Source organism: Lotus japonicus, chromosome 4 (genome assembly GCF_012489685.1).
Source record: "Lotus japonicus ecotype B-129 chromosome 4, LjGifu_v1.2".
In the NCBI taxonomy this organism is placed as follows: domain Eukaryota; kingdom Viridiplantae; phylum Streptophyta; class Magnoliopsida; order Fabales; family Fabaceae; genus Lotus; species Lotus japonicus.
In genome coordinates, this window is record NC_080044.1 from 76,444,538 (window position 1) to 76,457,040 (window position 12,503).

At 35.7% G+C, this 12,503-nt stretch overlaps 1 protein-coding gene across 2 annotated transcripts; it reads right to left on the reverse strand.

Annotated features, from left to right (window-relative positions):
• Nucleotides 1-104: 104 nt before the first annotated feature.
• Nucleotides 105-4,342, reverse strand: LOC130715088 (YTH domain-containing protein ECT4-like). 2 transcript variants are annotated; one of them, XM_057565127.1, is made up of 10 exons: nt 4,077-4,342; nt 3,604-3,680; nt 3,255-3,414; nt 3,030-3,103; nt 2,632-2,938; nt 2,342-2,541; nt 1,561-2,151; nt 1,269-1,481; nt 1,044-1,187; nt 105-949 (listed from the first exon to the last, which is right to left on the reverse strand). In XM_057565127.1, exons 1-10 carry the CDS (start codon nt 4,102-4,104, stop codon nt 713-715), a joined length of 2,031 nt encoding a protein of 676 aa, XP_057421110.1. In that variant the 5' UTR covers nt 4,105-4,342; the 3' UTR covers nt 105-712. The 2 variants fall into 2 exon arrangements, with proteins under 2 accessions (XP_057421110.1, XP_057421109.1); XM_057565126.1 differs by having other exon boundaries at nt 3,225-3,414.
• Nucleotides 4,343-12,503: the final 8,161 nt, after the last annotated feature.

Sequence of the window (12,503 nt, forward strand, 5' to 3'; positions counted from 1 at the left end):
CTCTAGCTAACTCTACCACCCGCTATCTAGGCTTTGAAAAAATAATAGCAAGAGAACCAAAAGTTCTAAGCAAGTTGATTGTGAAAAGTACATTAAGAGCAAGATTACTGAACTAATGACCTTCATAGCCAGAAAGTACCCTATTACAACAATGATTGTCCACAAAGATTTCTTTCTCTATCGCGAGCGAGGCAACCATCAGATAGTAAATTAACAAACATGCTAAATTGGACAAAACCAAAAACTTAAAAGGCAACTATATTTCAATATCTCCTACCTTGCATCTAACCCTGTTGAAAGTAACAAAAGCTGCTCTGCAACAAGGTAGATCTGAATTTACAAGGCAGGAAACGACCAACCAAGGTAAAGAAAAAAGGTAGGATAAAAAAAAAAGAAATCCAGAACAAAAAACCAAAAGATAAGAATATAAGCATCTTAAGCAGAAAACCTAAAAACCCAAAAACCCTAGGAGTAAGAAAAACTGTTAGGAGCTACCACTGTAAACAAAACCCAACGAAATGGGGTTGGTGCGCATTCTATGAACTAACTCCACCGAGCCAATCTCAATATACAGTTCTTTATCTTCACAGGGTCTATCAATTATATCCTCAGACTGCAAGAGAAGGCAAGACAGATCCAGTCAGGCAGATCCAGGTTGCTAAGTATCATATTGCTACGGATTGGTGGACCGCCATCTTAAACACAGCAGATCTTAGCAACCATTAGCAACACCATTGACTACAATCTTACTCTCAGATACAACTGGTTTAGCACCCTTTGGGGCATCTCCAGGTTTTGCCACAGTTCCATTGTCCAAGAGTTTGGGATCCTCACTATCCTTCTCAGACAGGGTAGACTCCTTCAGCAATTCCGAGGTAACTTCAGATTTTGGAGCATTAACCTCCCCGTTGACCTCTATCTTCTCCTCAGTAGGTTTCCCTTCCCAAACCTGCATCAATAAATTAAGATGACAACAAACGGTAAGCACAGATCAATTTTGAAATGATCTTCAAAACTATAGAATGAATCAAAAGATGTCTTGCCTGCTTTGGGAATTGTTGCTTTGCTTTCTTCTCCAAGATTGTCTTCTGACGAGCCTCATAGAATCCAAAATCATCCAGAATGCATGTCTTGCTGCTATATTCCTTGAAAATTTTGACCAATTTCAGACCTGGCTCCAGCATTATCTGCAAACATAAACTTTGTTGATCAAATGAAAGCACAAGATTACAAGTAGACACAAAAATACAAGAGCAGAACTTATTTACCTCTTGTGTATCCCTACTGTTGGTGACAGGTTTGTTCTCATTGTTGTCCAAGGTAATGTGCCTCAACAAATTGTTGGGAACATCCTTCACAATGTGCCACTTCAGAGGGAAACAACCATTCCACTTGTCCTGCTGCCAATACTCCAGACTCTTGTTAAAATCAACTGGACCAGTCATCTCAGCAAGCCCAACAAATTGTCCACTGGTATTAACCTGCACATGAATTTAACAAATGAGACAAAAGAACAGATCAACAATGGACACTGTTCGACCATAGCACACCGATACTCACCGAGAAGAACAGGAAGACAGGGCAGCCACCAGGTTTCTGCTGGGCCTCCTGATATGCAGCATCAAGCTTTTTGTTACCATTTTGTGTGCTTGCCCAAACGTTATACTTGATGCTTTTATGGATATCATCCTCGCTATAAGACTTGATGACAAAAAATTTGGCATCAGTGTATTCTTCAGAGAAATCAGCCTTGTTATATTGTTCACGGTCTGGAATATTACTGGTCTTGTCTTTCTCCTCTTCTGTGGTCAGATTTGCAGGCAAATTTTGCCCTTTGACTGCCAGAATAGTTGGTGCAAAACCCTTTTGGTTCTTACCACCCTTGGCCCTAGGTCCCCTGTTCAGCTCATTCAAACCATCAGCATTCTCATTGCCATAGCCAAAGTAACCACCACTTCTTCCCCTGGTTTTGTATTTGTTGTCAACAGCTAGCCATGCCCGTCCATTTGAGCGAGAATCATACTGTGTTCCATAACCCATTCCAGACCTGACAGTGTTTCCATACTGACCATATAATTTGTTCGGATACATCCGGTTAATGAAGCCATGTGTTGCACCCATGGCAGGCATTGGTCTCGGATGATGCAAGCCCTAGCAGAGAAACACAAATAACAAAGATCACAAATTATGAATAAATATTTATAAAACCAATCCAGATATACGACTAGACAGTTTGCTACAAAAAGAAAGATATACAATTGGTAGAACAAGCAATAAACCCTCCTGCGCTCAAGCCATGATATATAACAGAATCACATGTACTAAACAAAACACTGCTTACCATAAATTGAGAATTTGGGCGGTAAGACTGGTTCCTTGAAGCAGTATTGTTGCCACCTGATATTGAAGAGGTGTTGGTTGTGCTACTCACAGGTCTAAGCTGCCCGTCTGAAAATAGTGGGGCATCTAGCCATGGGTTAGGTGAACGAGCTCCATCAAAACCAAATCTTGGATCCTGATAACCAGAAGCAGGGCCGCGACCTGGCACAGTAATACTTTGGTATGAAGCACTGGGAGTATAAGATGAATACTGATATATCAGATGATTGACATGAGCTGCATCATTATTACCTTTTGGACTACCACCACTAGGGACAGTATTGGAGTTTCCATTAGCTGCATCCACAGGAAGAGGCTTTTGATCAGCAGCTACAGAGGTTGAAATCTCGCCTTGAGGAAGGACTGAAGTTGGTGTGAATGGCGCACTGGTTGGAGTCAGTGGCTGGAAATAGGGAGGATACTGGTAGTGTTGAGGCCCATACAACTGACCATCATTCCCCATGGTTGGAACTGGGGACCCTGCTGGTGAATAAGGACCGTAGGGTGCATACCCATATCCATGGTGATACAAAAGAGACCCATTATCACCATAAACTCCCTGTCAAAATGTTAGGTGAGTGAAACAAATTTAGCTAAGGGTTTAAATATCAAAAGGGACAAAATGGAAAAAATGAGGGAAAAATACTCACAGAAGTCATGTCAAGTCCTTCCTGATTCACATATCTAGAGTAATCATCCCACTCATTACCAGTCCCATCATAACCTGCAAGAAACAAAACAATTCAGCTTGCATAAAGTTGCAAATACCCATCTAACAAAATTAAACCAAGACATCCAAACAATCACTATTAGTCATTTCTTTCAGTTTTCACCCATAAACTCACCACCATAATAATAAGCACCCATAGACTCACCACCATAATAATAAGCAGTGGATGCATAACCATTTGGCACGTAACACATGGTGGGATCAATAAAATCCTGCAACACAGGTGTTACAGACCGTTCATATGATGGGATCTGACCATTAGCAGCATTACCCGAATCAACCGTTCCATATTGATTCCCAGAGACCTACACAGAATTTCAAAAACTCTCAATATCATTCACAGAAAAATCACACAACAAGCTACAAATATAAATAGATATCACTCCATTCTCAGCAGTCAATTCAGCAGTATTCCAAATGCTACAACGATATCACAAAAGAATTCAATCAAGAATTTCCCACAAAAGCAGCAACAAATAATCAAAAAAAATTACCTTCTTGGTTGGCTCCGGAATTTCCAAGGGCTTGGCCTGAGTTTCCAACGATAACTTCTGCAGCAAATCTGATGCTTCTGTGTAAACCATAAGAATTAAGGAAGATAACAGCAACACAGTCGAAAAATCAAAATTTTCAAATACCGAAAACCCTAATCTTGCAAAACACACAAAAAACCCAGAAAACCCCCAATCTCAAATCCACAACAACCCGAAACGACTCAATTAGAACAAGAATTCAACCTCGAAAATCAATCCCAATAAAAATTCAAGCAGAACAACAATCATAACACAAGAAAACAGAGAACCCATCAATAAATCAATGATTTGAAATCAAAAGAAACCCTAAACGATAACAGATCATGAGAAACAGACAAATCCACCCGATCCAATCGGCGGTGGCCGACAACAGATGAATCAGAATCAATAAACAAAGAAGAAAGCAGGTAAAATCAAACAGCGAAGAAGGATACGATCAGCAGGACTAGCAACGGTAGCCATGTCGAAATCAAATCACAAGATCTCGTCCTTCAACCGAATCTGAATCGGAATCAAGCAAACAAAACCCAAGGGTTTTAGGTTTTAGCCCCAAATCAAGAGTTGAGAAACCCTAAAGAGAGCGCGATGAGAGAGAGAGAGAGAGAGGAGAGAGATAGAGAGAGAACACGAAACAAAGAGAGGGTCTCGCTCGCACACGCAGCCGCCAAGGGTTTGGGTTTTTGGGGAGAGAGGGTTTTGATTCTCCAAAAGCTGTGATTCAAATAGCACCACCACGCTCTCTTCTACTACTCTCTTTAGGTCACCCGCGGGTCACGTTGTGATCTCATTGCTGCTTTCTCATTGGTGGATCTGTACACGTGGTGTGTTTTTACTGGGTTGATTTTTTGGAAATAATTTTGAAGGGGGTTTTTTATTGGGTTGTGTTGCGTGTTGGGTTTGGTTGGTGGGGAGGTTAGTGTTGCCCATTCTGAATCTTGGAGATGCGAGTTTTGAGTAAAAGTTAGAAACCCTAATTAGAAAATGACACGGATGTCCTCGTCCAGCTGGACTTGTGGTAACCCTTCTAGCGTTTTTTCCTTCGGGGACCCTTCTGTCATGTGTTCCACCTCATATCATCATCTTTGATTTTGATTTTTCAACATAAAAATACAAAAAAAAAAATGTAACATTTTATTACAATTTAAATTTGTAAAAAAACTAATTAATAATTATTTATAATTTTTTTACTTAGTTTTATATCAAATAAAATTTAAGTATTAACTAAAAAAATCAAGAATATATCAATATCAATACCAATCAATAATATAAATGATAACTTGCTTTTTTTAATACATAATTTTTTTGACAGCTAATGTACAATTATAGTACATTGTTATTTATCTTAATTTCTTTAATTAATACTTAATATTTTTATTATTAACATTAAAAATAATAATATATTTCCAAACCATCATGGAATTGATTATTTGTCAATTGTGCAATTTTTTTTTTGGTGTAAGACAGATGTCTTCCTTAACATGCAATTTTGTTCAAGCCAAGTAGGGGTGTAAGCGGGTACGGTTTGATCAGCGAATTCAATCAAACCGATCCGAACCAAACACATTATAATGGGTTAGATCAGATGATCGGTTCGGGTTTTCTTTTTTTACTGCATTCGATTACCATCAGTTCGGGTATCAGATTTGAAAATTGAAAAATCGATCAATCCGAACCAACCCAATGAATTGAGAATTGTTTTTTACATTTAGTCCAAACACTTCGGCCTATTACATTGGTCTATTTATATTTTTATTATAAATGTTGGTTTTATTTGTATTATATGGATTATGTCATTATCGAATGTTTTGTTCTTTGAAATTGTTGGATTTTTCTATGTTTTTTTTATAACATTTCACGTTTTTATAATAATTTTCGTGCAAATTTCTAAATAATGTTTTTTTATTTCAAATCCGACTATCCGATCCGAACCAATCCATTTGGGATTGGATTGGTTTGGTTCAGACTTAGAAGCAAAAATCAGTAAATCCGAACCAACCCAAACTGAACATGGTTGATTAGTTCGGACATTTAAACTCCCTAAATACAAACCATTCCGGTCTGATTACACCCCTAAAACCTGGAATATTCACATTATGGTGGGACTAACTCTCCCAACGAGGATTTTTTTTCATCCGCAAGACTCGAACTCGAGATCTTGTTTAAGGGAAATCAAGCATGTCTCACTTGAACCAACCACCCGTTGGTATCAATTGTGCAATTTCAAACATCTACAAATTCAAAAAAATTAAACTTATATTTAATTATTATTTTAATTTAACCTTATACAAAATAGGTTTTAATGTTTAAATTCCACCAAAATATCTCATTATAGATTTTGGCCCTAATATATTTTTTCCCATTTTATGTCTTAAAAGTATATGGCTCGTTTATCACACTATATTATGTATGATAGTACAAGGTTATACAATACATTATGGGGTCATATATTGTTTGGTGCTAACATTGTATTGCATAAGCTTATACACCAATCCCTTTTTATACATTAAAATGATAGATTATTTAATTCACCATATGGATGATCGATAAGGTATGATAAGAGTGTACAGTATAAGCTGCATGAAAATATTTAATACATCGCCGCTGCCACAACCCTGCATCATCGCCACCACCATAACCCTTCACCATCACCACCACCACCCTTCACCTCTACCACTGTCATTTCCACAACCACCCTCCACCACTACCACCACCATTGTCACAGCCACCTCGGCTGCCAACATCATATTTCACTACCACCATCCTCATTTTTATAATATTTATCAATATTCGACATTTCAGGAAACATATACTCATGTTAATGTAAACGAAATGATAAGTTGTACAATGTACAACCAAACGTTGTATAATATTAAAACTTTATCAGTCCTAATACTGTTAGACCTAATATTGTCAGCTTAATACTATCAGGTCTCACACTATCAAACCTTACTACACTGTATACCAAACAGACCCTTATTTTTTATTTTAAGACTTGTTTGATACGTAACTTTAATCATGATAGTATGAGCTTAGACAATACATTATGAGATTATTCATTGTTTGGTGCAGACACTGTATTATATATATTTATCCATCAATACACTCTTATACATTAAAATGATTAATTATTAAATTCATCATATGGATGGTGGTGGTGATATAAGGGTGTGATACATAGGCTACTTGAATTTATTTAATTCACTGCCACAACCACCACAACACTGCCTCCATCGCCGTTACTGCCACTGTTATTGACTTATCGCTTCTACCGGCTTGTTGCACCATCGTCACAACCATCACCGCTACCACTATCACCCTTTGTCATCGCCACCACCATCACAACCAACTCCACCATCGCCATCCCCATTACCACCACCACGACTGCCCTTCGTTACTACCGCCACCATTTCTAGCACCACCACCACACAACATTGTCACCACCACCGCTACTACCATAAACAACTCCATCACCCCTCACAATCGACTCAACAACACTCCACTACAACCATTGCCACTACCACCACCACTCTAACGCCACCGCCATGACTGCACCCTCCATCGTCGTTGCCACCACCACTGTGGTTGTCGCCACCACCATCGTAACTACCACAACCATCGCAACTACCACCACAACCCTACCTCCACCACCCTCCACCACAACCATCGCAACTACCACCACAACCCTACCTCCACCCCCCACCACCTCGCTACCGCCACCACTACCATCACAACTACCACCCTCCACCACCACCGCAATCTCTACCACCACTACTATCAATCACCAAACATATGATTGTATCGATTTAGATGATATGATAAATCATGCAATGTATTACAAATTATTGTATCGTATTAAATTTTTATTAGATTTATTTTATCAGACTTAATACTATCAGATCTTAAACTATACATCATACAAAACGAGCCCTTAGTCTCTATTGTTAGTAAAATATCGTTTAGGCGGTTGACTTTCATCTCAATCAGCAACTACACACTAGCTCAGTGCCACGTGATAGTTGACGTAGATGCTTACTAGGATACTAAGGTGGATTTTAATAAACATATTTATCAATGTACATATGAGATTGCCACTTTTAGTCATTTTTGAAAAATTCATTGGGTTTAGCAGCAGCTTAAAATCCAAACACGTGAATCACCAAAATTGATTAGATCGATCAACTAGCAAATAAACCCTTGATATCCAGACCAATAATATCATTATTCGTCTAAATGAGAACTATTACATTATGAAAAGAATGAAGAGTAATAAAAGTGTGTTTAAATATCAATCGAGTAAAAGGGAAAATATTTTTATCACAATTTATAAAAATACTTTCATTTTACTTTTTATCTCAAAGTAAATGCTAACTTCGATCGGTTAGCATTGATGCCAACAGTTATCTAAATGATACAAATTCTTAAAACTCCTGCTTTATCAATTTGGAATTACTGGTGGACACACTCAAGCCAAATATGTATAGCCCTCTTCCTAATTTCGAGTTCTTTATGCTTGAATTGGGGTGCTCTCAGGACATAATTTGTCCACAAAACATGACAAGGTTTACGCATGCCATGCACAAGGTTAAAACAACACTGTTCACTAACTGTTCCTTTATCATAAAATGTTGCAAAGAAGATCTGATTGAGGCACTTATGATGCAGTTCAGCTACACAAGCATTCACTTGTTCATCATAGGTTGTTAACGGCCAAGTTGAATACTCATCGGATGGCCCAGGTGCTTCATATGAAAGCCCCTTTTTGACTAACAGAGCAGCAAAGATAACCATTAAAAAAAATCTGTTGAATGCCGCCATGAAATTCTTAAAGATGAAATCTGGTGTTTGGCTACTCGAAATGGTGTTAGTGGAAGTGATTATGGAAATCATATTTATAGCTACAAATTAATCTTAAACATTACATTATTAATGACTTCATGGTTACGTGTCCAATGAAACAAGCTTAGAAAATTAATGATTCTTTATTAGTTTTAATTACTTAACGCCACTCTTTATGCACTGAGTTAAAGAAACGCGATTATTATTGTTCACATCAAAACGTTTTATTTTTATTTTTTAATATCATCCGTTTTCAGATTGAAAAAAATAATTGATTATGAGAGAAGTTGCCCCATATATGATTGGACCTAGGGTAAACCACTAAAACCCATTGCTTTAGGCCCAATATTTCATAAGTGTCATAATTATATAAATGTTTCAAAAAAATAATTAATTATATAAATTATATTAATATAGCTATTACAAATGGACATAAATATATAGTAATAGGAACCTACTTTTTTTATTAATCGTTAGTATATTTTCTTCCTAACAAAAGGAGTATCAAATAATTACAGTTAAAGTATAAATTATTCTATGATTATTATTAAAAGTAAATATTTTCTTCCGAAAAAATTAGCATACTCTTGGTATAAGTACTATTTCTAATTAAAATGTTTATCTTCCATTATTATTCATTATTGTACAAACTGAAAACTCACTAAAATCTTGACACCCATATATATCAGGAACCTCTTAGAATAATTTAATTAGTATTTCATACCCCAAAAGTTTAAAAGATAAACTAAACATAAAATTCCAACAAATTTTCAAGAAGACATTTTTTTTTGTCCACTAACAAGAAGACCTTATTGTAAAATTCTCTTGAGTCTTATATCTATATTGGGCCGGCCCTAACCTAGAAACTCCAATACATGATTGGATGGAAGAGGAACCATTAGGATTAACAATTTCTCAATTTTTTCCTCCCTAAATTATCTCCACAACCAATAACAACCAATAGTACTTATGATAGATTAATCCCCTGAAGTTTTGATATAGCGTTAATTAAGTAGGTATGTTTTTTCAACAAATCATTTTTCATACACATCGCTCATGATTGATTCTTAAACTAAAAACACAAATATCTATCGATATGTGCTAGAACTTATTGGTAACGATTTCTTATTGGACTTATCCATAATAAAACATCACTAACATTATTTCATACATGTTAATCGATTTTCACCTCGTAGGAAAAAGCTTCTAATGTTGATTTTTATTCTAGTGTCCTTTGGTTTGTTGACTTAATTATAAGATATATCACAGAGGAGGTTGGCCTATTGTTGCTAGCAGCTAGCTAGCTACCATAAGCCTTTTCCTTTTCAGGAACTTTACTTCTAGTGCATGGGAGTGTCAAAATGTGACACATGACAACATTTGAGTGGCGTGATAAAATTGAAATATGGGGAAAATTGTTTAACACTTAATCTAACATTAAATATACAAAATTGACAATCTAAGTCCACACAGTGGAATAATATGGGGAAAATTGTTTAACACTTAATCTAACATTAAATATACAAAATTGACAATCTAAGTCCACACAGTGGAAACAAAGAGGACCCACCCTTTTACCATAAAATGAAAATATTTGTTCTTGTTGAGTACTTTTTCAATAGTATAACTTTGGAATGCAAATGGTCAAGATTCAAGAAGCTAAGGAGGTGGGACACAAGACTACTCTTCCCAACTTCCAAAAAATTCTACTTTAGAGGTTGGTATTTGGTGTAACAAGTAGTTCAAGTACACGTTTTGATACACCGTGAAAAATTATAATAAAATTATAATCACATTAAGTAACTCTATAAGTTATGAAGAATTATTTATGTTTATTGTGATTTTAATTGATCAAATTGTGAATTTTACGATATTCTAACATGTATTTAATCAAATTTAGTAATTTAACATGAGAAAACAGAAAAAGTATTGGAGAATCTATGTCCAATCTTGACCGAATTTAAAGGTTGTATTTTTTCCATTCTGATTTGAATATGACCTGCCGACTAGTTAACAAAAAGACAGAGGATGAGACAATAGTAAGATAACTACTACTACTTTCCTAAGCAATTGTACTGCTTTAGCGTAAAATTATAGTTTTACCACTTCTATTTGTGTTTAATGACACATGATGGCTTTTAAGGAAATGTAATATGTATCATTTTATGTCGGTAGTGAGAGAAACTACACATGAATATATGCCAATCTTTTGTTAAATGTGTATCAGGGTAGGGGTGTTCATAACCGAACCAATCCAAACAAAACCGACAAACCGATCCAAAAAAACCGAAATCCAATCAAACCGAAAACCGAACGACTGAAAATTGAAAAAACCGAAATTATTTATTGGATCGGATCGGATTTCGGATTTGATTTCCAAAACCGAACCAATCCAATCCAAAACCGAACATTCACAAATATGTATACTTTTAGTAATACATATATCATTCCATTTACACTTACATAGTACATATTTATTGATTATATCACACATGCTTATTTATAAAATTACGTTTTAATAAAAAAATTTCAAGTAATTATTTGAACTATATACATGCATCAAAGTAAACAATTATAATCATAATTTAAAAATATGTTACTATGTTATAGTTTATGAATGTTATATTAATGTTATAAATTATGTATCGTTGTATTTATCATATATTATATATTTTTAAAATTTATACAATACAATTTCAAAGTATAAAAAAGTGAAACAAAAACCGAATAATCCAATCCAAACCAAACCGCTATAGATTGGATCGGATTGGTTCGGATTTGAATTTAGTAAAAAATCCATTGGATGACAAAATCATTAAACCGATGAGATCGGATCGGATGATTTTTCTCCTCAAAACCGATCCAATCCAATCCGCGAACACCCCTAATCCAGGGTACTGTTCTACTGAAATCGGGAAAATTCTACAAGCCATCACGTTTGAAGCTCCCATCCCATGAACAAACATACATGCCAAGAAAGAAATTTTCCCCATGCTCCATTATATTGGATCAATTTTCTTAGCGAACGGCAATTCAATCATCTCCAACAAACTGGATGGAAGATTTAAGGAACGAATCTCCTCAGAGATTTGAGTTGAAACTTTAAGCTCTCCTAAATGTTGTCGGGGTAGTGCTTTCAAACATAAGTTGTTCAGGTTGTGTCATTTCTGACACTCAAGTTAGTATCCTTTTGTAAATTAATCAACGATCAAACCTATATTTATATGTGTGGTAAAGTTCGTACCTTAGGTGTTATGTCGTAATGAAGTATATTTGTATAAGTCTTTATGAGATAATGGTTGCTCATAATATAAGCAATCTTGTTGTGGTGTTTGCTGACTTGAGTTTGTTCAGATGTGAATTGGATAAGATGAAACTCACTTCTGATCATCACAGCTGATCCACATGAAGTCCACTCAGACATGGATTATTTGGAGTGCTTTGAATGATATTGCGTTCGATAACCTTTTTGGCCGACCGGCACAAGTACAATATATATTAAAAAAAAGTTTTAAACAAGGTAATTTTAACATAGTAAATGCAAAATACTTATTAAATGTCTGTTGTAATGGTTAAAAATAACTATTTAAACTTCTAACTCAAAAGTTCAATTACTGAGAGCCACAGTCTTAGTGGACTTTTTAGCTTTAGCTCATCCTAGTGTTGTGAGAGCTATTTAGTGGACAATAGTTAGTTTTTTTTTTAATTTTAATTTTATTGTTTTGTTTTTGCACTGCATGAAAGTTATGACACGAATTTTGTTGCTAAACTTTGAGATATTTTTTCTAGCCAAATAACTCACTTTATAGGCTATAGCAGTTTTGATTGGTTTAGGACAAAAGACAAAAGACAAGGATTCTTATATGGAAGAAGCATAAAGGTTAAGAGAAAAAGAAAAGAAAGCAACTCTGGTTAGGTGCGGTGGTTGCAAGTTTCCAAGGTAAGAGAACAAGGATTGGTGAGAAGTGTGAACCAGGACAAAGAGAAGAGAAGCAAAATAATTCGTGTACATTCAAACTACGCAG

Bases quoted from the DNA above. Each gene is read 5' to 3' on its own strand.
- LOC130715088 (XM_057565126.1), bottom strand. From the start codon at position 4,104: ATGGCTACCGTTGCTAGTCCTGCTGATC. The intron at 3,104-3,224 runs GTGAGTTTATGG...TGTTTCTTGCAG, and splicing joins GGGTGCTTATTATTATGGTG to GTTATGATGGGACTGGTAAT. The intron at 1,188-1,268 runs GTAAATAAGTTC...TTATGTTTGCAG, and splicing joins ACAGTAGGGATACACAAGAG to ATAATGCTGGAGCCAGGTCT.